The 21,974-nt window shown below is 71.2% G+C and overlaps 1 protein-coding gene across 4 annotated transcripts; it reads right to left on the bottom strand.

Annotated features, from left to right (window-relative positions):
• Positions 1 to 442: 442 nt before the first annotated feature.
• BRD1 (bromodomain containing 1) lies at positions 443 to 21,381 on the bottom strand. 4 transcript variants are annotated; one of them, XM_037513367.2, is made up of 13 exons: positions 21,354 to 21,381; positions 17,965 to 19,348; positions 14,635 to 14,791; positions 13,226 to 13,357; positions 12,968 to 13,096; positions 12,459 to 12,771; positions 11,072 to 11,332; positions 6,369 to 6,836; positions 2,900 to 3,029; positions 2,686 to 2,813; positions 1,996 to 2,105; positions 1,627 to 1,781; positions 443 to 1,031 (listed from the first exon to the last, which is right to left on the bottom strand). In XM_037513367.2, exons 2-13 carry the CDS (start codon positions 19,332 to 19,334, stop codon positions 848 to 850), a joined length of 3,537 nt encoding a protein of 1,178 aa, XP_037369264.1. In that variant the 5' UTR covers positions 19,335 to 19,348; positions 21,354 to 21,381; the 3' UTR covers positions 443 to 847. The 4 variants fall into 4 exon arrangements, with proteins under 4 accessions (XP_037369264.1, XP_037369263.1, XP_037369265.1 ...); XM_037513366.2 differs by lacking the exon at positions 21,354 to 21,381 and adding an exon at positions 20,318 to 20,491; XM_037513368.2 differs by lacking the exon at positions 21,354 to 21,381 and adding an exon at positions 20,318 to 20,490 and having other exon boundaries at positions 6,369 to 6,473.
• Between the last annotated feature and the right edge of the window lie 593 nt (positions 21,382 to 21,974).

The raw sequence follows: 21,974 nt of genomic DNA, 5'->3' as shown, positions 1-21,974 counted from the left end.
CGCGGGCCGCGGCGCGACGACGGACAGAACGGCCACACGTGCGCATCTCGACTTTATTTTCAATATAAAAAGCGGCCGCGCCCCCCGACGGGGCGCCCCCATGACGCCCCCCCCTCCACGGGGCGCCCCCCAGCACCGGGCCGGACGGCGCGCCGGCCACCGCTGCGGAGGGCGGCGGGCGGGCCCGGGGGACGGCGGCCCGCAGCCGGCGGGCGCCTGTATAAAATGCGTATCAATATACCTCTGCAAATTTATTTTCATTATAAAGCAAAGAGTACACTTTCTACAATAAATAATCCGCCGGGGGGCGGCCCGCGGGCGGGCGGGCGCGCCGGGGCCGGGGCCGGGGCCGGGGGCGGGGCGGGGGCGTGGTCGGAGGCGGGGCCGGGCCAGGGTCGGAGGCGGGGCCGGGCCGGGGGCGTGGTCGGAGGCGGGGCCGGGGGCGGGGCCGGGCCGGGCCCGCCCGCGGGAGTGTTTTTGGTGACTCGCAGGTGACCGCAGAGATCGCGTCTCCTCTCCGCCTCTTTCCACAAAGTACCATTCAAAATAATGTCATTTTCTTTCTTAAAATACACATTTGTCGTTGTAAATGTACACCCCATCTTATTAAATAAGAGGTACTCTGTGTAAAGAGGATGATTTACAAAATTATTAAACATTCAAAAGTCTTTAAAAAAAAAAGCTACAGACCACGGCGGGGGCGGCGCGGGCCGCGGGGCAGGGATGGCTTCGTAGAAAACACGGAGATAAAACCTCCCCCGTCCCGAAACGGACACGGGAGACCAGGCCGAGCCGGAATAAGTTAGGTCTGGCGATATACAGCATGTACAGCCCGCCCGCGCGGCCGTCAGTCGATGTCGCTCAGGTCGCTGGCCGGCTCCCCGTGCACGCGGCTCAGGTGGTTCATGGCGCGGTCGAAGGCGATCCTCACGGCCTTGCGGATGCTGGAGTTCCTCCCCTCCATCATCTTCAGCTTGTCTATCGTCTCGTCCACGCCGAGGGGGACCATTTTGGACTTCGGGAGCCACTGCCTATTAAAGAGGGGGAGGGGCGGTAAGCGCTGACGCTCAGGGCCGCCCCCACAGCATCTGCCTGGCCACGGGCCAGCACCCTTGGGTGTGGGGACCAGAAAGCAGCCCTATCCAGGGACTGTCTCCCCCCCCACCTCCCGGCAGCCCGCAGCCCCCGCTTCCTGGAGAGGTGCCAGGCAGGGGACAGAGGTCCCACCGACCCTTCTGAGGGGCACGGCCGCACAGGAGGGGGTGCCCTGGCCAGGACGCGGCCGTGCCAGCATGCTCCTGGAGGAGCAGGGCTGAAGCAGGGGGCGCCGGGGCAGGGAGCCGGGCAGCCCTGGCGTGCTCTGGGAGCTGCAGGTGGTGCTCTTGCTGAGCAGCAGGCCCGGCTGCAATGCAGAGACCATGGACAGCCAGCTGGGGCCAGCCAGGGCCAGTTGGGGCCTGGGGCCGAGTCCTTGTGGACCACAGCAGGGAGGAAGGCACCAGGGAACGGGCCCAGGCCTCAGGGCCAGGCACCACAGCAGGGCCAGGCCTCCAGGACCAAGGGCCACAGCCACCCCTCTCCTGCAGCCACCCAGCAGCGCCAGGCCAATGCAGGCGCCAGGCTCACCAGCTCCGTTTGTTGTCGAAGAACAGCACCAGAAAGAGCTTCTCGTCCGCCTTGGTCTGCATGTGCTCGCCGATCTTCAGCACATCCAGGGGCGGGGCGGGGATGGTCACTCCATTGTGGTGGCCAGGCACTCGCGGCATCTTGGGGTCGATGATCTACAGGAGCAGGAGGCCGGTCACACACAAGCGCCCGCTCACCGCACCCCTGGAGCCCGGCCCAACCATAGGTGGGTCTCGAGGAGCCGCTAACACCCGCCCCTCGTGCACGCTCCACATGGGCACCCCCGCACACCCAGCACCAGGCGCAGACACAGGGTCCAGGGCTAAGGGCTCGGGGCCCAGGGGCTGCTCCCGCAGACACCCCGCTCACCAGGGCTGGGTACGAGGGGTAGCCACTGCACTTGGCCCACACGACTTTCAGGGGCTCCAGGACGGAGGCCGCGGCATCAGTTGAAATCCACATGCTGTTCTGACCGACTTCTGGGGAGGGGGAGAGGGAAGCAGTGAGCAGCCAGGAGGAGCCCCGCGCTGCACATCGAGGCACATCCGCCGGGCCCACATCGTCCCCAACAACCGCTCAGGGGGCTTAAGAGGGCAGGTGGCCAAACCAGCTGCCTCGCCCCAGAGCTTCTGCACGTCGTGCCCCCACCCCCGTCCCAAACTCAAGGTCCACTCACCTCCAGGTCCCCCACATCTCACCCTCCTGAGCTCCCCAGCCAACCTCCCAGGAGAAGGCCCCTGCAGCTGACGCCCCTTGGGCCGGCTCCCCCTGCTCTGCCCCTCGACACACCTGGCCGCAGGAGCCACCCGCCAGTCCGCGGGGTCCTGCCCATCCCAACCCTCCCCACAACAGGGCATTGTCTCTCCCTGCTCAGTCGCCTCCCCGCTCTGACCTGACCCCTCACGCCAGCCACCCTGCGCGGGGGCCCTTGGCCTCCTTGAGGCGCTGAAGGTGTGAGAGGGCCCCCTGCAGCTCCCTAGAGCCGAGGGCCGCACACAGCCAGGGACGCAGCCCACCCGCCCGCCCGCCGCACCCACCTGCCTGCCCACCGTGCCCCACCTGCCGCGATCCTGGCCGCCCGGGCGTAGTCCCCGCTCTCGATGCAGGAGATCAGCTGGCTGCGGTCCTCCAGCGTGTGCCTGCGCACCAGCGCCGGCTTGCCCCGCCCACACTTGGGGGCACCGAGACTGCGGAGGAGAGCAGAGCAGGGTCAGCGGGTGCGGCCCACCGGCAGAAGGCGCGGGGCGGCCCATCCCCGGGGCAGGGCACCCACCTTGAGTCACAGAGCGGGCCACTGCTGGAGGACAGGCTAGACTCCGAGGCACAGCGCCGGCGGGGAGCGGCCTTCCTCCCTGGGGCCAGCTCCTGCTCACTTCGTGCACCCCCAAAGCCATTGGCGAGCCCTGCAACACAGGTGGCGGCCCCAGCTCAGTACCGTCGGGCCCGCCTCCCCGGCCCCTCCCGCGCAGACACGACCCGGAGCCCAAAGGAAGGCTGGCGCCGCCGAGACAAGACACGCTCAGGTTCTCGGCTCCTGGACTCGCAGCCCGAGACACCCTGCGAAACCCCCTACGGTGGCGGGTGGAGCCCCACAACAGGCCCGGCCCAAGCGACCGGCCCGCACGCCGGAGCCCAGCACAGGGCCCGCAGGCGGCCCTGTGCCCCGAACGCCAACCCTGCCACACACCTCCAGCCTGGTCGTGGCGGACCCCGGCCACGCAGCCCGGCCTGCCGTCCACAGACACACAGCGCACCTCCACCCTACCCCGGTGGCAGAGTGGGGGTGACCACCGCCCCCGGGCCACAGCGGGGGGCAGGCGGATATTTTCTTCAAAAAAGAATCCCATCCCCCATGCTTAGAAACCGATTTCTAAAAGCCCAGGCCCCACGCCTGCTCGAGTGGGTCGCCAGCCTGGCCGCTGACGAGGAGGGATCTTCCCACGAGGGCGTGGACAGGCCGTGAGGGCAGCTGGCAGAGGCCGCAGAGCCCGGGCAGCCCGGGCTCCCAGGAGAGCAGCTGCAGCGCACCAGCCGGCCCCACCCAAGCACGGCACCAGCCCCCCCACAGGTGAGGCGCAGTGGGAGGAGGCCCCGGGAGCAGAGATCCCTCAACTCCGAGCAGGGCAAGTCCACCCTGCCGGGCAGGACCCCAGAGCTGGGCGTCCCCGGGGAAGCCTGGATGTCGCCGCAGGCCAGGCTCAGATGCGCGGGGGCCGCAGTCCAGGGCCGGGGGCAGGCGGCGGTCTGGATGAGGCGGCCAACATCGCGTGGCCAGTCCAGGCCCCAAGGCCCGGCCGAGAGCCCGCCGAGGCGCGTGCAGGGCCGGCTGGGGTCGGCACTGCCCTCCCACCCCGGCCACACGGGAGACGCCCCTTCACACGCCCGGCGGCGGAGCCCCCAGGCCCAGCCACGGCACGCAGACCTGCCCGGAGAACAAGGAGACCCAGGAGCCACAGGCCGGAAGCCCACGACGCCCCCCGGGGACGGCGGCGTCCCCTGCCGGGTGGCGCGCAGGGGCCCTTGGAGGCGCCGGCGCTGAGGGACGAGAGCTCGGCAGCTCCCGCCGCCTCCGCCTCCCGCCGGGCGTCCCGGGCGCTCCCCAGGGAGGCCAGGAGCGAGCAGGGGTCCCTGGCCACCCCGGCTCCGGGCAGCGCCCCGGGCGACCCCAGGCACCCCGCCATCCTCCATCCGGACCCGGACGGCGGCACCTGCTCCCCGCAACGACGTCGGAGCAGGCGGACGCCCGAGCCCGCGAGAGGCGGACACGACGGGGAAAGGCGCCCGAGGGGCTGACGCAAAGCCAGCCCGGCCGCCCGCAGAGCCAGGGCGCAGGCGGCGCCACCACACGGGCGCCGCGAGGGCGCCCGGCAAATGCCAAAGATCGGGGCGGGGGCGGGGCGGGCCGGCGGGCCGGGAGGGGCGAGGCCGCCAACGGGCGGGGCCGGAAGGGGCGGGGCCGGGAGAGCCAGGCCCCCCCGCCGGGCTGGAGCGGACCCACGGGTGGGCCGGGGCGGGGCCGGGCCGGCTCCCCACGACGCCGGCCCGCGGCAGGGCCCGGGGCCGTGGGGGACAGCAGTGGGCAGCGGCCACGGCGAATCGTGAGGACCGGCTGTGGGGCCTGAGCGCCGGGCCAAGGCGGAGCCGGGGGCTCCCGAGGGCCGGGCCCGACGCCGAGTCCGGAAGCGGCTCCTGGACGGCAGCCCCAGCGGGAGCGAGCGGGGCGGGGGGGGACGCAGGGGCCGCCCCGCGAGCGCTGTGTTGGGGTGGGGTGGGGTGCAGTTATTTTCTTCAGACGTTTTTATTTTTACTGCTGGCAACGACGTTGCATTTCTCGCTGCAGTTTTTCAGACTTCCAACGAGCACGCGCGCAGCAAGGGCCCGGCCAGGCGCACCGCCCCGGCGGCCGCGGAGGGGCGGGGGCGGAGGCCGGCGCGGCGCCGCGGGAGGACCCGGACACCCCGCTCGAGAGGCGGCGGGAGGGCGGCCACCGGAGGGCGGCCGGGAAGCCAAGCGGGACGCGAGGCCGGGCCGGCCGCGCCGTCCACGGGGCCCGGGAGCGCGCGGTGCCCGCGGAGGGCGCGGCTCTGTCCACGGGCGGGCGGCGCGAGGCGGTGGGGCGTCAGGGCCGGCGCGGCGCGCGGGTTTGTTAGAGGATGTTAAGGCGCGTCCATCGTCATCCGCGAGATCACGAGACGCCGGGCCGGGCCGTCTGCTCTCCCAACGGCCGCCGGCCGCGCTCCGGTCCAGGTTGAGCAAAGAAAACAATTAGGGTCCAAAGAGGGAGCTACCCAGCATGTTAGTGGTTAAAATGAGAACCTGGAAAACAGCGAAAAAGCCATTTAGTGGGGCGGGGCGCGGCGGCCCCCCCTGCACCGGCCAAGACGCACCGGCCGGACCCGGCGCGGGCCTGCACGCCCGCGCACCCGCGCGCACCCGCGCGACGCCAGCGCGAGGCCCCACGAGCCGCACCGACGGCCCTGGGGGGGCGCGCGCCGCACGGGGATGCCGGTGCCGGCTCGCGGCGGGAAGCCTCGGGCTCCAGGGACCCCAAAGCCGAGAGCGCGGGCGCCGCGGGGCGATGCCAAGGCTCAGGCCGCAGGCGCGAGGCCGCCGTGGCTCGGCCACGTGGGGCAACAGGGGACCCGCGCGCAGCCCTGCAGCCGCCGCCGGCCCCGAACACTGAGCCCCACGCGCTCCTCCGAGGCGGGCGGGCGGGCCGGCGACCCCACAAGTTGGCACAGACGCGACAGGGGGCCGGAGGGGCGCAGGGTGTCCTACTAGGGGCATGGGAGGCGCACCCCGAAAGCCGCGCCAGCCAGGGGGCAAACCCCACCTGCTCCGGAGGCGCCCCAGGGACCCGGCGGGTGGGCCGAAGACCCGGCGCGCCCAGCACCGGCCTCCACGGGCCGGCGCCCCAGCCCCCCCCACCGGCAGGAGACGGCCCCCCGCCCGGCCGGCTGCGGGCCCGGGGCTGCGCGCGGAGGCGGCTCCAGGCTGCGGCCGCCCCGGGGCGCCCCGCCAGGCGGTCAGGACGCAAACCGGCCGCCCGCGGCTCCGGCCGACCGTCCCGAGCCCGAGCGCAGACGCGGCGCGGGCGGGCGCCGAGGCGGCGCGCGCGGAGAGCGAGCCCGGGACGGGCCCGGCGACCGCGACCGACCGCGGGGCGCGCAGGGCGGGCCGGGCGCGCAGGGCGGGGCGGGCGCGCGGCGGCGGCGGCGGCGGCGTTGGCGGCGCGCGGTTACCTGTGTCCAGGCGCTTCCCCGGGGAGCCCTCCTCCGCCGCGGGGTCTCCGCAGGCGCTGCGCGACCGCTTCCGTGGCTGCAGGAGCGCGTCCAACCTCGGGAGGACTACAGACAGAAAGGTTTTGGTCCCGGGCGCGCCGGGGGCGGGCCGGGCGGCGGAGGTCGTGGCAGGCGCGGGGGGGCTTACACGTTTCGCCGGGCCGCCGGGCGCCGGGGCGCGGCTCGCCGCGTCGCTCGCTGGCTCCGCCCCCGCGGGGGCCGCCGGCGCCGCGCCGCAGGCCAGGGCGGGGCCCGGAGGGCGGCCGCGCGGCGCGGGCGCGGGCGCGGGCGCGAACGAGACTCGCTTGGGCCCGCCCTGCCCGGGGCGGAGCTCTACGGGGCTCGGGGTTGGAGGCTCTGGGCGGGGCTCCGGGCGTGGAGGCGGAGCCGCTGCGTCCGGCGGCCCAAGGCTAGGGGGAGACCTAGCGCCTGAAAGAATTATAGATACAGTGATTCGTGACGCCCGTCCTGTCCTCCGCCTCGCCCTCGCCCTCGCCCTCGCCCTCGCCCTCCGCGCGGCCCGGCGGGCGCCGCCTCCGCGGGCGGCCTCGGCCCGGCCCGGCCCGGCCCGGCTCCACTTACCTGCAACGCCCGCCCCGCCCCGCCCCGCCCGGGCCCAAGACGGAGGCCCCGGCCGCCCGCCCGCCCACGGCCGCGCCGCCGCGCCACACCACACGCACCACACACCACACCACACCACACCACACCACACCACACCACACCCCACACATCACACACACCACACCACACACACACACCACACCCCACACACACACCACACAAACCCCACACACACCACACCCCACATACCACACCCCACACCACACCACACACCCCACACAAACCCCACACACACCACACCCACACACCACCCCACGCCCCACACCCCCCCACACCCCACACGCACCCCACCCCACACACCCCACACGCACCCCACCCCACACACCCCACGCACCACACACCCCTCACCCCACCCCACACACCCCACCCCACAACACACACCCCACGCACCACACCCCACACCACACCCCCACTCCCCACACACCCACCCCCCACACACCATTCACACCACACACCCCCCACACACCACACCCCACACACACCACACCCCCCACACCACACCCCCCCACCCCACAGACCCCACACACCCACACCACACACACCCCACACCACACACATACTCCCCACACCACACACACACCCCCCATACACCCCCCACACTACACCCCCCACATGCACCCCCCACACCAAACACACCACACACACCACACCACACACATCACACACACACCACACACGCACCACACGCCACACACACCACATACACCATACCCGCCACACACAAGCTCCCTGCACACCACACACACCCCCCACACACACCATACCCATCACACACACCACACTACACACACCACACACACCATACCCAGACACAACACACACCACACCAAAAACACCACACATACCACACATACACTACCCCACACCACACACACATACACACACCACACGCACCCCACACACATCCACCACACACCCCACCCCACACACACACCACACGCACCCCACACACACCACACCCACCACACACTATGCACACACTACACACACCACACACACCCCCACACACGCCACCCCACATCACACACTACACACCCCACCCCACACACACAACATACACACACCACACCCACCAGACACCACACATACCCCACACATCACACACACCACACACACACATACCCCACACACATGCACACCACACCCACGCACCCCCACACCACACCCACCACACCCACCAAACATCCCACACATACACCCCACCCCATACACATGCCACACACCACACACACACCGCACCACACACGCCACACACCACAGGCACGCCACATGCCCCACATGCCACACAACACCACACCACACACCCGCCACATACACACCACACCAACCACACACCCACCACATACCCACCCCACAAACACCACACCCCACACACACATATCCCACACACGCACGCCACACATACGCACCCCACACACACACCACACACGCCACAGAAACCACACATGCCACACACACCGCACACCCCACCCCACCCCCCACACCCCATACATACAAACACCACACACACGCACCACACACACCCACCCCACACACCACAGGCACACCACACAAACACCACACACGCCACACCCATCACACACACCACACACCCCACACACACAAAACCCCAAACACACACCACACATACATACCACACACACCACACACACCTCACACCACCCCACACATACACCATACACCACACACACTCCACACTATACCTCACACCCAACACACTCCCCACATACCACACCCCCACACCACACACATACCCCACATGCCACACACACCCCCCACACCACACCCCACACACCCCCACCACACATACACACACACCCCACACACACCACACAAACATCCCACACACCACATACCCCATACACCCACCCCACCCCTCACACCCCACCCCACCCCACCCCACCCCTCACATACCACACCCCCACATACCACACACACCCCACCTCCCCACGCCCCCCACACTCCCCCCAAATATACGCACCCCACACCCCCCTCACACCCCACCCCATACCATACCCCATACACACCCCCCACACCACACCCACACACCACACCCCACCCACACTCCATACACACCACACCCCGCACACATGCATGCCCACACACCACACTCCACACGCCCCACCACACACATACCCCCACACCTGCCACATACCCCCACACATCCCACATACACCCCACACATCCCCCACAGCCCACCTCTCACACGCCACACCACACACATACACCCCCACATACCCCCAACACCCCACCCCATACACGCCACCCCCCACACACCACGCACACCACACAGGACGCCTTGCCTGCTGCCCCCCTCCGGGCGGTGCCTCTACCCAGCTCCGCGTCTTACAGGCCTACTCAGCAACACCACCGCTTAGCGGGGGAGGCCTGAGCGCCACCCCGTCCCGTGCCCCACGGGCTCCGGCGAGGCCTTGCACAAAGCAGGCCCCCAGCTGCGGCCCGCCGACGCCCAGGCCTGACAGCCAACTCCACAGCTCTTGCCCACTGCCGAGCATACCCGCGGGCTGAGCGGTGTAGCCCCAGGCCAGCGAGAGCGCCGCTCCTGACCCTGACACCGGGGCGCCTGCCGGTGCACATGTGCCCACCCTCCCTGGCAACACAGATGCCGGCCCCAAGCGCTGGCAGCCCGCGGCCACTCTGGCCCCAGCTCGGACCTTGCAGGGAAGAGGACCGGCCGCCGCACCTCACACCTCCTCGACTCTGGCCCCCAGGACACCCATGGCGCCCCGACTCCCTGCCCAAGCTCGCCCAGAGGGAGCCACCTGGTGTCAAACTGCCACACGGGGGACCAGACGCCCTCGCAGGGCTGACGGTCCTGCTGCAGACGCCGCCTCTGCCCCGGGCGCACGCCCAGAGCCGGGCCCGCATGCACGCCACGTGGGGCGCCTCTGCCCAGCGGCCCTGCCTGGACCCTCACACCCTGGACCCAGCAGGCTGCCCCCAGCCCGCCCCGCCCCGGAAGCGGGTGCCCTGGGCACCCACTCTTCAGTGAGTGCGGTGGCGCATAAAGGGGGCCGAGGAGCCTGCCTGTAGGGAGGAGGGGCGGCCGGGGCAGCAAGCCTTCCGGGCGGGCTCCGATGGCGGTGACTCGCTCGCAGGCCCTGTCCCCAAGTCACCCTCTTCGGGTCCAATCATACCCTCAAAGCAGCGTCCCCCAAGGGAAGGGAGCGGACCGCTGGCAGGGCAGCCCCGTGGGCCCCGGGACAGCAGGGCCCCGGACACAGCGCTCCCAGGACAAACCCCACACGGGCCACAGAGGTCGGGAAAAGGGGTGCTGGTGGGAAGCACCCGGTGTCTCCCACTGTGGGACCCCAGGGAGGAGCCAGAACACGCAGCAGGCGACAGACGACGAGGGCGTCGCGGCCGTGAGCGCGGAGCAAGGCTCTAAAGGGCGGGGGGGGGGGGGGGGGGGTACGGCAGCCGCTGGAGCAGCGCCAAGCTGGCCCAGAGGGGCGGGGCATGAGGGCTCGATGGGGCGCCCGCGCAGAGCACGCAGCAGGCCGCAGCTCCTGGAGAAGCAGACCCTGATGGCCATGGCCCTGGGAGGTCTCTGCTCTCTCTGGCCACTCGGGGAACAGCCCTGATGGCGCCCCCACCGCAGCGCTGGCAGGTCCCCTCCTCCCTACCAGCTCCATCCCGTGCCCAGAAAGGAGCAGGCCCTACCATCACGGAGCAGCAGGGGTTTGCACCCGCCGGGTGCCGCACCTCAATGGGCTCGTGGGCAGCCCAGGCACACCTCCCGCTGCGAGGCCAGCACAGCTGAGTCGGGTGCACGGCCAGCACCCTGGGAAGATACGGTGAGGACCAGCGCCCCAAGACGGCGCAGCCCCACTCAACCGTCCGGGAGGCGGCCCCGGTCCTAGCCTCCCTCCTGAGCGGCTGTTCAGGCAGCCGAGTCACCTGCCGAGCTCATACCCCAGCTGTGGACGCCGAGACGCAGCCCCGGGGCTTGCGCCTTCCCTTGGGCTGAGCCCCTGAACCCCCTGGAGCCCTGGCCTTGCCCACTGCCCCCCAGTGCTTACCTTCCTCCCCTGGCTCCTGCCCCGGCCGAGCGCCTTCCTCTTCGAAGCCTCCAGTACCTGATTCCGCCGGCGGGGGCTGGCTGTGCTGCTGGCTCAGCTTGCTCCGCAACAGCGCGATCTCTTTCTTCAGCAACTTGGCACGTTTGCTCCGGGAGCCGCTGGACTTCATGGCGCAAGTGAGGTCCAGCTTGTCCAGCAGCTCTCTCAGCTGCTCCTGCAGCACCATGTGTGCCCGGTTGGCCGGGTCCAGCAACCTGTCCACTGAAGCAAAGGACACCCATCAGCCTCGCCCCCGGGGAAACCGCGTTCCTCATCCCAGCTCCGGTCCATCCCGGTCCACGCCGGCAGCCCCGGGGGACCCACGACCCACCCTCCGGACCGCCAGGGACTCAGGTGCTCCTGAGGGAGCATGAACTGCCGTGGCTGGCTAGTACACGTGGCCGAGGTGTCTGGCCCGAGCAGACCTTGCGACAGTATGGCCAGGACACCCCACAGAGGAGCCAGCTCCACCACCCAGCACCGCAGCTGGGCTGACAGGCTCGCACTAATGGGGCTGCGCCCAGCTGGCTCTAACGGGGGCCGGGTGCCCACTAACCTATCACACCCCAGATCCAGGCCACCGCGATTCACTGCCACTGGGCTACAAGGCCGGAGCACCCCCTGAAGGTCAGGGACACGCGGCGCCGAAACCCCACTGCCTCAACCCCAGCTAGTGAGCAGGGATGGGTCAGGCCGAGCGGCCTCAGTGAGAGGCGGCCGGAAACTGGGTTTCGGGGCAACCCTGACACAACTGGCGTTAAGTGGGCGCAGAAGGAAGCACCGAGTCCGAGCAGTCTGAGCTGCGAGCTGACAGGCACCCACCCCACCACCTGCCACGTGCCCTCAGCAGGAGCCCCCGCCACACGACCCCCATCGCTGGCCGGCAGCTGCCTCGCCGACAATGAGATTTAGAGCCCCTCGCCCTTAACCCCCCCGGGAGAGACCAGGCGCGGTGCTCTCGGGAGTGCGGCCGGGACAGGCTGAGGACGACAAGCTGAGGCGCCAGCACCAGCGGTGCAAGCCCGCGGCCGGCTCTCAGCTGGCAGCGCCTCGCTGGGCACCCCAGGGTAGGTCAGAGCCAAGCTCCCCCACCCTGGGCCCACGGCCGGCAACCCAGAAGCGTGCACAGCAGCTCACAGCAGCTACGCAACTGGCCTGGAGACCGTCCAGGGAGTGACCCGCGCCAGCGACCCTACGGCAGGCTGGGCCCCGCCCAACGGCCCAGCCCCTCCCGCCTGCACTGAAGTTGGACCCAGATGAGGGGAGCCCATCTGGGTCGGCCTCAAGGCTGCTGTGCTCGCGGCCCCGGGCAAGGCAGGCGAGTGCGGGCGCCCCGTCCGGTGCTTACCGTCCTCCCAGCAGAAAGGCCGCCGAGGGGCCGCGGCTGGCCGCTCAGGCAGGTGCATCCCCGTGGCCTCCTCGAAGCCAATGCTGTCCGCCTGGCGCCGGGCCTGCCTCAGGACGACACCGCCCTGGTCGCGCAGCCTCACCGCGGCCCTATAGAACACCGTGTCCTTGGCGTTGTACTTCATGCAGTTATCTACAATGAGATCAAAATCCTCCTCAAACTCAGTGAGGTTTTTATACCCTTGGGCTTCCAGCCGCTTCCTCATCGTGGCAAAGTCCATGGGGCGTTTGATGTGATCCAGATAATCTGGCACCTGGTTACGGGGAGAGAAACAGTCGTTTACCAACGGGGAAAGACCCTCGTCCCCACACCCCGCTGACAGCACCAGCACTCGGGGCTCCAGCGACTGCAACCCCACCCGGCCCCCTCGTGGGACCTGGCGACCAGCCTCCACACCCAGGCGGCGGGCAGCCACCCTCCGCCCCCACCAGGGAAGTGGGGGCACCCACCTCCTTCAGGCTCACGGGCTGGGCGAAGATGCGGGCAGGGTCCTTCTCCTGCAGCTGCTCCAGCACCGAGCGCAGCAGGGCTGTGAGCGGGGTCAGCCGCAGCTCCAGGGCCAGCTGCTCCACCTTTACCTGTGGGCAGCAGGGGTCAGCTCAGTGCCCGCACCACCCACTCCCACCCGGGCCCTGGGCGCTCGACTCGCTGCATGTGGCCGCACTGTGGGGGGGCTGGCCTGCACTGCTGGGGGGCGGGGCGCTCACCTGCTCCCGCTTGAGCTTCTCGCGCTTGCGCAGCAGCTCAGTCAGCAGGCGGGCGCGCTCCAGATCGTGGCGCAGCCGCTGCCAGAACTTCAGCTTCTCCTTGGCTGCCTGGATCTCCTCGTCATTCTCCCGCTGAGGACAGAGGGCGGCGTCAGAAGGCACCGAGACCCGGAGGAGCCCAGGCCTTCACGGGGCCAGAGGGCAGGAAGCCCCCAGGTCCCAACCCCAGGGGCGGGCACTACTGCACCCCAGGCAGGGACAGAGATCCCAAGTGCGGGCAGCCCTGATCACCGCTACACTCTCGCAGCTGCGGGCACGACCTGCAAGGCCCACCCAGGGCCCCCGCTTCAAAGGGCAGACTGGCGCCGAAGCTGCGTGGGAAGCCAAGCGCTGGGGACGGCTGGAGCCAATGGGGAGCGGGCAGCAGGGAGCCGTGAGGGAGAAGCGAGACACTTTGCAAGAGGCCCAGCACCGCCCTGCAGCCCTGCCCTGACACCGCTGGCACCCACGCGGCAGTGGGACACCCTCTGCCCCCAGCCAGACCCGCCGGAGGCTTGCAACCATGTTGCCTCGGCTCTGCCTGACCCTAGTCCAAGTCCACTGGTCTCCTGGCCCCGGGTCCCTGGCAGCCACTCAGCGTGTGCCCACACCCTCTGGACACCGGGCAGTGTCACGTGTGCCCACGCCGGCCTGCTGGGGGTGCTGTTCCCAGCCTAGACCCGGCACAGGCGGCAGCAGGGGGGCTCAGGAAACCAGACCTCCTCGCCCATGCCTCAGAAGACATCCCGGCAGCCCTTTGGGGCCAGGCCAGTGGCCCCAGTGGACCTTCCACAGCCGTGAGGACCTGCTCCTGCACCCTGGGAGCACTGAGGGCCCAACCCAGCCATTCCCTGTGCTGCCCTCAGCGCTGCCAGCAGGCGCAAGGCATCTGGGCCACCTCCTGGGCTGACCCGGCCCTGACGAGCCCTTACGTGGCCAGGCCAGGCACAGCAGGTGCGCAGCGTCCCGCGGCAGAGAGACCAGAGGCCGAACGGGGAGAGGGCAGCCTGACTGGCGTGGGGAGTGGCCCACCCGGCAGAGTGTGGGCCCCTGCCAGACCCAACCCAGGGAGGGGACCATGGCCATTCTGCAGGAGGCCGCAGGGGCGGTGCGGGCAGCCCAAAGGGCCTCAGATCCAGTCTGACACCACCCCACAGGCGCACAGGTGGAGCCAAAACCCCAGACGCCCTCTGGGCAGGCGCAGGCGACATGCCAGGAGCATGTGGGCCTCCAAGTCACTTCGGGGGCATCAAATAAAACCAGGACCAAACCCAAGCTTCCAGAACCACTTATAAACCAGGCCCAAAGCTAGACTGGAGAGCAGCTCGGATCTGCCCCTCCCTCCAGGCACTCCGCGCCCGCCCACCCACCTGCTGCGTGTGCCGCTGGGACTGCAGGCTGGACTGCAGGCGCCGCAGCAGGGGAGCCCCGTTGCGTGACAGCCTCTTCAGCAGCCAGTAGCTGTGCGCTCGCTCCACGAACTGCTTCTTCCGCTGGATGGCCACCTGGTTGGCGATCCTGTTCAGTCTGAAACACAGAACACCAGGTCAGCTCCAGGCCCGGCGGAGGCCCGGCCCCAAGCCAAGACCGGGGAAGAGCACCAGGAGGCGGCCGAGGGTGCTGACCCATCCGGGCACTGCCCACAGCCAGCCCCTGCGGAGCCCCGGTCACCGGTCGGTCTCCCCAAAGGGGTGGGAAAAGCAGGAGCGGCGCCAGCTGACGGCCAGGCTGGAGGCAGCGAGGAGCTGCCACCCACAGTGGACGCCAGCACCAAGGAGACCAAGCCCAGACCAGAACCGCCACGGTGAGGCCTCATCTCGCACTTGGGGACGCAGGCTGGTGCCGGAGTGTCGGCCATGACGACCACCCCGCCCCTGCCGACGCTCTCCCTGCTATCTGGCCTCGGGGGAAACGCTGGACTTCAATCAGAAGCGGGGAGGGACCCTGCTCCTGCCTCCCTCGGAAAGCCATTTCCAAAAAGCAGCGATGCCAGCAAGCTGAGCCCAACGGGCCAGCGGTCAGAAGGACGCGAACTAAGGGCCGAAGAGGCGACCCGGTGGCCCACCCAACCTCTGTCTGCAGAGCGACTGTGCCCACAGCCTGAGCGGCGCCCACGGGGGGACAAGGAAAAAGCCCACAACAGAGCCTCAAGGAGGCCAAAACTGGGTTCCTCGAAGATGCCAGCGAGCCGCCCTGGGTGAGGGCTGACCAAAGGGAGGCTGGCGCCAGGCAGTGCGGGGGGACACGGGCCCGGCTGAGACTGCTGGGGAAGAGGCCCCGGACGCCCCCAGGACAGCTGGCAAGAAAAGGGACGGACGCGCAGCCTGGGGAGCAGAGCAAAGCAGCCCACCACGGCCCGCACCCGAAGACCGAGGCCAGGGAGAGGGAGGCCGCGGATCTGCGCCCAGAGACAAGCGGGACCCCCAGTGCCCACGAACAGGTGGACGAGGCCCCAGGCCACACCCCGTGCGAGAGGAAGCGGCGGACGCCTGCACAAGGCAGCGGGGCCGGCGGGGACGTCAGGGCCGGGGCTCCAGCAGGAGTGACGGAACGTTCCAGGACCGAGTGGCCAACACACACCGGCGTCCGCCTCAGCGCGCGCGCGTCTTAAGCAGGCACGCGCATCGGGCAGGGTGGCCAGCTGCCCGCGGGCGCCACACCCGCACGCTGCCCGGCCCAGGGATGATGGGAGGCGAAAGGGCAGCTCCACCTGGCAGCGGCCGGAGCTTGACATGGTAGCACCCGGAGCTCTGATTTTAACCCCACGGGCACGGGGGGCACGGCCAGACTCTCCCCGCACAGCGCCCCACCACGGGCCCCGCGCACCCGCGGGCAGAGCCCAGGCCAGGAGGACGGCTCCGGAGCCAGCCCCTCCCTCGTCGGAGGGGAAGCCTGGGAAGGCGGACGCTGCCGGGGTCAGGACGCGGGGCCCCCACAGCACCGCTGAGCTCGGGAGGGGCGGCCGCGGGCTCGGCCCAGACACGCACTCACCTTGCCGGGGCCGTCCGGCCGGGGAGAGACGCCCTGGCCGCGCTGACCGCCACGCCGCAGCAGCGTCGCAGCCAAACACACGAGAGGAGCCAGGCCCACGGCGCGAGACCCGCCAGCAGCCGCACTCGCTCCGCCCGCCGCGGCCTCGCTCACGCGGGAAGGCGGCCTCGCTGTCCGCTGCTGCCGCGCCACGGCACTCGGGGGCCGAGGCCGCCGGCCAGGGCCCAGGTCAGGGCCGCCCTTGGCCCCTCGGGACCGGCCTTCTCCCGAGGGAAGCTGCAGCACCCAAAGCGCGGCCAGAGGCGGCCGCCAGGGCGGCGGCGGGGAGCAGGGGCAGAAGGGCCGCCCGAGGAAAGGCGGCGCGCTGACGGCGCAGGACGGCCGGGCCGGGCCGGCGGGAGCTCCCCCTGCCCGGTTCAGACGCGCTGACCGGATGAAACCTCCACTTTCCCCAGCAAGGGAGGGACGGCGGCAACGGACACGCCCGCAGGGCCCTGGGGCAGCAGCTCGCCGAGGGCCTGCAGTTCCCCGCAAGGAAGAAGGGAGGCCGCGCCCCCCCCCCCGGCCCCCAGCCGCACCTACTGGGCCCGCTGCTGAGTGTCCCTGCCGCACGAAAGGTAAGGGGTGCCCAGCTTCACGCCACAGTGCCTCCTGCACCCCAAGTCAGCAGCCCCTTCCTGGAAGAAAACGGACCTTCACCCCAGCCCAAGGGCTGCCCCGCACACCCCCTCCCACCCTGACCGCGACGGGAGCGTCGGGAACTGCCGACAGTGGGGGTGGAGGAGGCCGTGCGAGACCACGCTCCGGCGGAGGGGGCTCCCACCCGGGAAAGGGGGGTCGGGGGTGCCTGCCCCAAGGTCTGCAGGTGCAACCTGCGCCCTCTGCTTGCAACCTGCACCCTGCCACCCTTCAGCACCCCCGAGCGCCCCCAGCAAGGGCCCCCAGCCCGGGGCGGTCTTGTGCCCAGATCTGGTCACCTAGAACAGAAGGAAGCTGGGCGCCTGCTGGACAGAGGGGTACATGGCGACTCCAGGGGCGGGAATGCCCCGACACCCCAAGACAAACGCACACGCGGGTGCACATTCAACACCCCGACCGGCGCTCCCGCCCCACCGCATCCGCAAGTCGCACAGCCGCACTGGGAGCCACACCTGCCCCCAGGACGTCCAGCTGCAGGCTCGCATCTGCCCTGCACAGCAGCGAGGCCCCTCCTGCCCCTGAGCTCAGAGTGGGGGGACGCGCCCCAGGCTCATGGCACCACGCATGCCTAGGGCGGCCCACGAAGCCGCTCACCTCGCCAGACGGGAGAAGAAGAGCACACTGGGACCCAGAGACGGCAGCCGGGGCAGGAGGGGGTGCGGGGGTGGGGGGGTCGGGCCGGCCAGGGATCCAGCCCCGGGCACAGCTCTGCGGAGCAGCCGGGCGGGAGCAGGCGGCCTGCACACGGGCTCAGCCACGCCGCGCACGTCCCAAGAAATCTAACACTCCGGCGAGCTTCCACTTCAGCGGGAGCCACGGGGAGAAACAGTGTCTCCCCCAAGCGAGAGGTGGCGGGAACAGCTGGTGCGCCACGGGGCCGACCCCGCCAGCCCAGGGCTCCCCAGGGAGCGGCACCGAGGGGTCCGTCCAGGCCGCGCCTCCGGCGGCCTCCGCACTCCCACACAGGGTGGGGCTTGTCGAGGGCGCCGACCCCGCTCCGTGGCGCTTACCTCTGCGGGGGGATGTAGGGCGCACACAGGGGCGGCAGCGCCGCGCAGGGCTCGGCCGGCGCCTTCTTGGCCTTCTTGGCCTTCTTGCGGACCTTGGACGTGGCCCGGACAGCCTTCACCGCGCTCTCCTTGCGGCACACGCCGTTGCGCGTCTCCGCGTCCCCGTAAATGTTCAGCGGCCGGCGGGTGCAGCCCGGGGGCGTGTGGGCGTCACAGTAGGCGGTCTTCCTGACGGAGAAGGTGGCGCTGCCGCCCGCCAGCTCCTTGACGGGCTCCATCTTCATGTAGAGGCCGGCGCGCTGGGCGCAGGTCACGTGGAAGGCGGTGTAGCAGTTGGCCTTGTGGCACTGGATGCAGGCGCCCACGCCCTTCTGCTTGCAGAGGTAGCAGGTCAGCCTCCAGCGGGCGGGCGGGATGTTCCTCACGCCGTCGATGGGCTCGATGAACACGGTGTTGGCGAAGCCCACCTCGGGGATCCACAGGGCGCACACCACGTGGCCCCACCGGTCGTCATCCGTCTTCTTGAAGGCACCGCCGCGGTTGGGGCACAGCACGCAGTCGGCGGGGCGGGCGCGGGCCTGCAGGCAGTGGCGGCACAGCCACTGGCCCTCGGGGATGTAGGGCACCCCGTAGCACTCCTGGTGCACGGCCAGGTTGCACAGGTCGCAGAAGAGGATGGCGTTGCTGTTCTGGCACTCGCCGTCCATGCAGACGCAGCACACCGCGTCCTCGTCGATGAGAGACTGCGGCTCCCCCTGCTTCTGGGTCTCGCAGTGCGACTCCTTCTCGAAGCGGTCCATGAGGAACTCGAAGACGCCCTGCGACACGGCCGAGACGCAGTCGCCGCGGCGCCGCTCGTTGACGAGCTCCAGCCAGGCATAGTCCTCCTCGTCCATGTCGTACTCCACCTCGTGGTCCAGCTCCTCCGCCGACTTCTCCACGAACTTGTAGTACACGGGGGGCCGGCGCGGGGCCGACGGGGGGCTGTACTCCACCAGGCGCACCTTGGGCTCGGGCAGCGCGCTGGCAGTGGCAGCGGGGGTGCCGGGGGTGCCGGCCGGGGCCTCACCCTTCTTCCTGGCGCGGCTACTGCGGTGCCGCTTAGTCCGCAGGCAGGCGGGGGGCCGCTCGCTGTTCTCCTTGTTGCTGTTGCACTCGCTCATCTCCTGGGCCGTGAGGTCGTCCTCCAAGATGATCTCCAGCGGGTCGAAGATGCTGATCCGGTGCAGGCGCCCCTCGATCTCGATCTCCACCATCCTCTGCGCCTGCGCGTAGGTCAGGGTCTCCCGAGTGGGGGAGTGGCGGGAGCTGCGCGGGGAGGAAGGGTGCCTCGCTGCGGCGCCTCGGTGGCAGCGGCCTTTCCTCCTCATTTGGCAACGGCGACCTGACCAGAGCAGAGGCGGCGTTAGCTCCGTGCAGGGGACCGGGCGCCCGCACCTACCCCAAGGCTACCCCAAGGCGGCACTCCGCGAGTCCCAGCGGGCCTCCCTCCACCACCTCCACCGGCCCCCGAGCACGCCCCCCGGGGGAATCCCAGCACTGAGGTAGGACTGGCCCCTCCAACCCCCACCGCCATTCGACCACCACGGGGAGCTGCAACCTCCCCAGCAGGCAGGAGGCCGCCAGCGGGCAGAGCTGAGGCCACAGGGCTCGCCTGCTCCCCACTCTCCTCTTCTGTTTCCCCTCGCTGCCCCTGGAGCCCAGTGCCCCCAACCCTGCAGCTCCCGGCCACGCCACCACAGCCACACCTGTGGCGGCCCAGGGCCACCAGCCCCGCCAGGCCCCAAAGGGGTGCAAGACCACTGCCGTGGGGCCTCACCCCTGACCCCCACAGAAACCCTGAGGCCAGCCCACCTGCCCTTCAGGGCCACATCTCAGGGCTTGCTGAGAGCACGGCGCTGACCACACCCCTCTCCTCCAGTGCCCCAGACCCCAGCAGTGTGTCCAGGGCTCACCCTGGCTCAAGGGGTGCCCAGTCAGAAAGGCCCACCACCCCCACTACTACAGAGCCCCATGTTGGGGTGCCTGGAGACGGGGCTAGCGGCTAAAGACTGAGAAGAGCTTGTGCTCTGGACATACCCCACCTGACATTACGGGGCCTGTCTTCCCAGTGCCCCGGGTGAACACTCCCAACTCTGAACCCCCGCAAATCAGGGCTCACCCTAACAAGGCACCCTAAAGACCCCAGAGGACTCAGACCACACGTCCCAACAACCACGTTTCGTTGACAGCAAGGATGACTCTGAAGAGGCTGGTTTGCCTCTGCCGGCCGACAGCCCCTTCTGGGCCCCGCGCTGGCAGGCCACCGGCAATCCTGGGAGCCTGGCCCCAGCCCTGCTGCCTCGGTGCTGACCTCCGGGGAGAGCCATGAGCAGAGGCGCCCTTTGGTGCAGAAAGAAGACCCAGCAGAGCCTGAACGGGCTTCCTAGGCTGGCCCTCTGGGTCACAGGCTTCCTTTTTTTGGTGAAACCGTCACCCGTGTTCAGGCCACGCGCTGACAGGAAGGCCCGTGGACAGCCCGGCCAGCGCTGGCCGGCCCAGCCCCGTCACCTGCTGCTGGGGCGCAGCTGCCAGAGCCAGGGACTCCTGCAGAGCAGGCCCCACGGGGCGGCCCAAGGCGTCTCCCACGCCTGCCCCGGGCCGCTCGCGCCCAGCAACCTCCCCGCGAGCAGAGGCCCGGGGCAGAGCTTGCGGCCTCGGGGCGCCCCTGCTCCCCGGCCCCGCTGCGGCCCGGGCTGTCCAGGAGCCAGCAGCCCGGGGAGGGGACCCACGAGCGGCTTCCCCAGAGGCGACCCCGTCGAGGCCCCCGGACAGCCAGCGGGGCCGGGCGGCGCCCCCCGCCGGCTGGGGCTGCGGGGCGACGGGGCCGGCCGCCGGGGGCGCGCGGGGGTGTGTCCGCGCGGCGCCGCTCCAGCCGGCCGGCCTCGCGGGGGGCGCGCGGCGGCTGCTCGCGGGGAGCGCCCGTCGCGGCGGCGGCGGCGGGCGGCGCGTTACGCAACCGGCGCGCCGGGGCAGCGGCCGCTCCGCGGTCAGGCCGCCCGCCCGGCCGGGGGGACGCCCGAGAGCCGCCCGGGCCCGCCCGCCCCCCCGCGCCCGGCCGCCCCATCCGGCCTCCGCGCCGCCCGCCGCCCGCCCCGTCGGCGCGCCCGCCCGCCCCCCGGCCTCCCGCTTCCGTCTCCGCGCCGCCCCGCCCGCCCGCCGCCCGCCCGCCCCGGCCCGGCCCGGCCCGGCCCGGCCCGGCCCCCGGCCCCCGGCCCCCGGCCCCCGGCCCCCGGCCCGGCCCGGCCGCCCCCGGCCCGGCCCGCCCCGCCGCGGACAATGCGCCGCCAACATGGCGCCGGCGCCGCGGAGCGAGGCCGCGAGGCGCCGGCCCCGACCCCCCCACTCACCTCCGGGGCCGCGGCCGGGCCGGGCGGCGGGCGGGGGCGGCGGCCGAGGCGGCGCGGAGGGCGCCCGGGCGGCTCCGCCAACGGCCCGGGCCCGGGGGGCGGGCGGCGGCGCGGGCGGCGCGGGCGCGGGCCGGCGGGGGGCGCGGGTGCGGGGGCCCGGCCGGCTCGCGCGCGGCTCGTCCCAGCGAAGCAAACAATGCGGCGAGCGCTCCGCCCGGCGCCTGCGTGAGGCGCGCCCCGCCCGCCGCCGCCATGACGCCGGGGGCGGGGCGGGCGGCCGGGCGGCCGGGCGGGGCGGGGCGGGGCGGGGCGGGGCGGGGCGGGGCGGGCGGGGCGTGCGGGGCGCACCCGGAAGGGGCCGGGGCCGGGGCGCCCTCCCGGCGGGGAAGGCGGCCGGGCACCGGCGGGCGGGAGAGCCAGCGTGGGCGCCCGCGGGCCCCGCCCCGGACCAGCGTGGGCGGACGGGCGGGCCTTCGGGGCCCCTGTGCGCCCGCGGCCCGGGGGAAGAGGGGCGGGCGGGGGGCCGCGCGGCGGGCGGGGGCCCGGGCAGCCTGAGCAGCGGCGCGAGGGGCGCAAGAGGCGTGAGGGGCGCGAGAGGCGTGAGGGGCGCGAGGGCGCAAG

Source organism: Talpa occidentalis, unplaced genomic scaffold (genome assembly GCF_014898055.3).
Source record: "Talpa occidentalis isolate TD23 unplaced genomic scaffold, MPIMG_talOcc4v2.1 talOcc4.16, whole genome shotgun sequence".
NCBI classification, from domain to species: Eukaryota; Metazoa; Chordata; class Mammalia; order Eulipotyphla; family Talpidae; genus Talpa; species Talpa occidentalis.
Note: the sequence above shows the minus strand (reverse complement) of the source record. Positions and strands in the feature narration are given on the sequence as shown.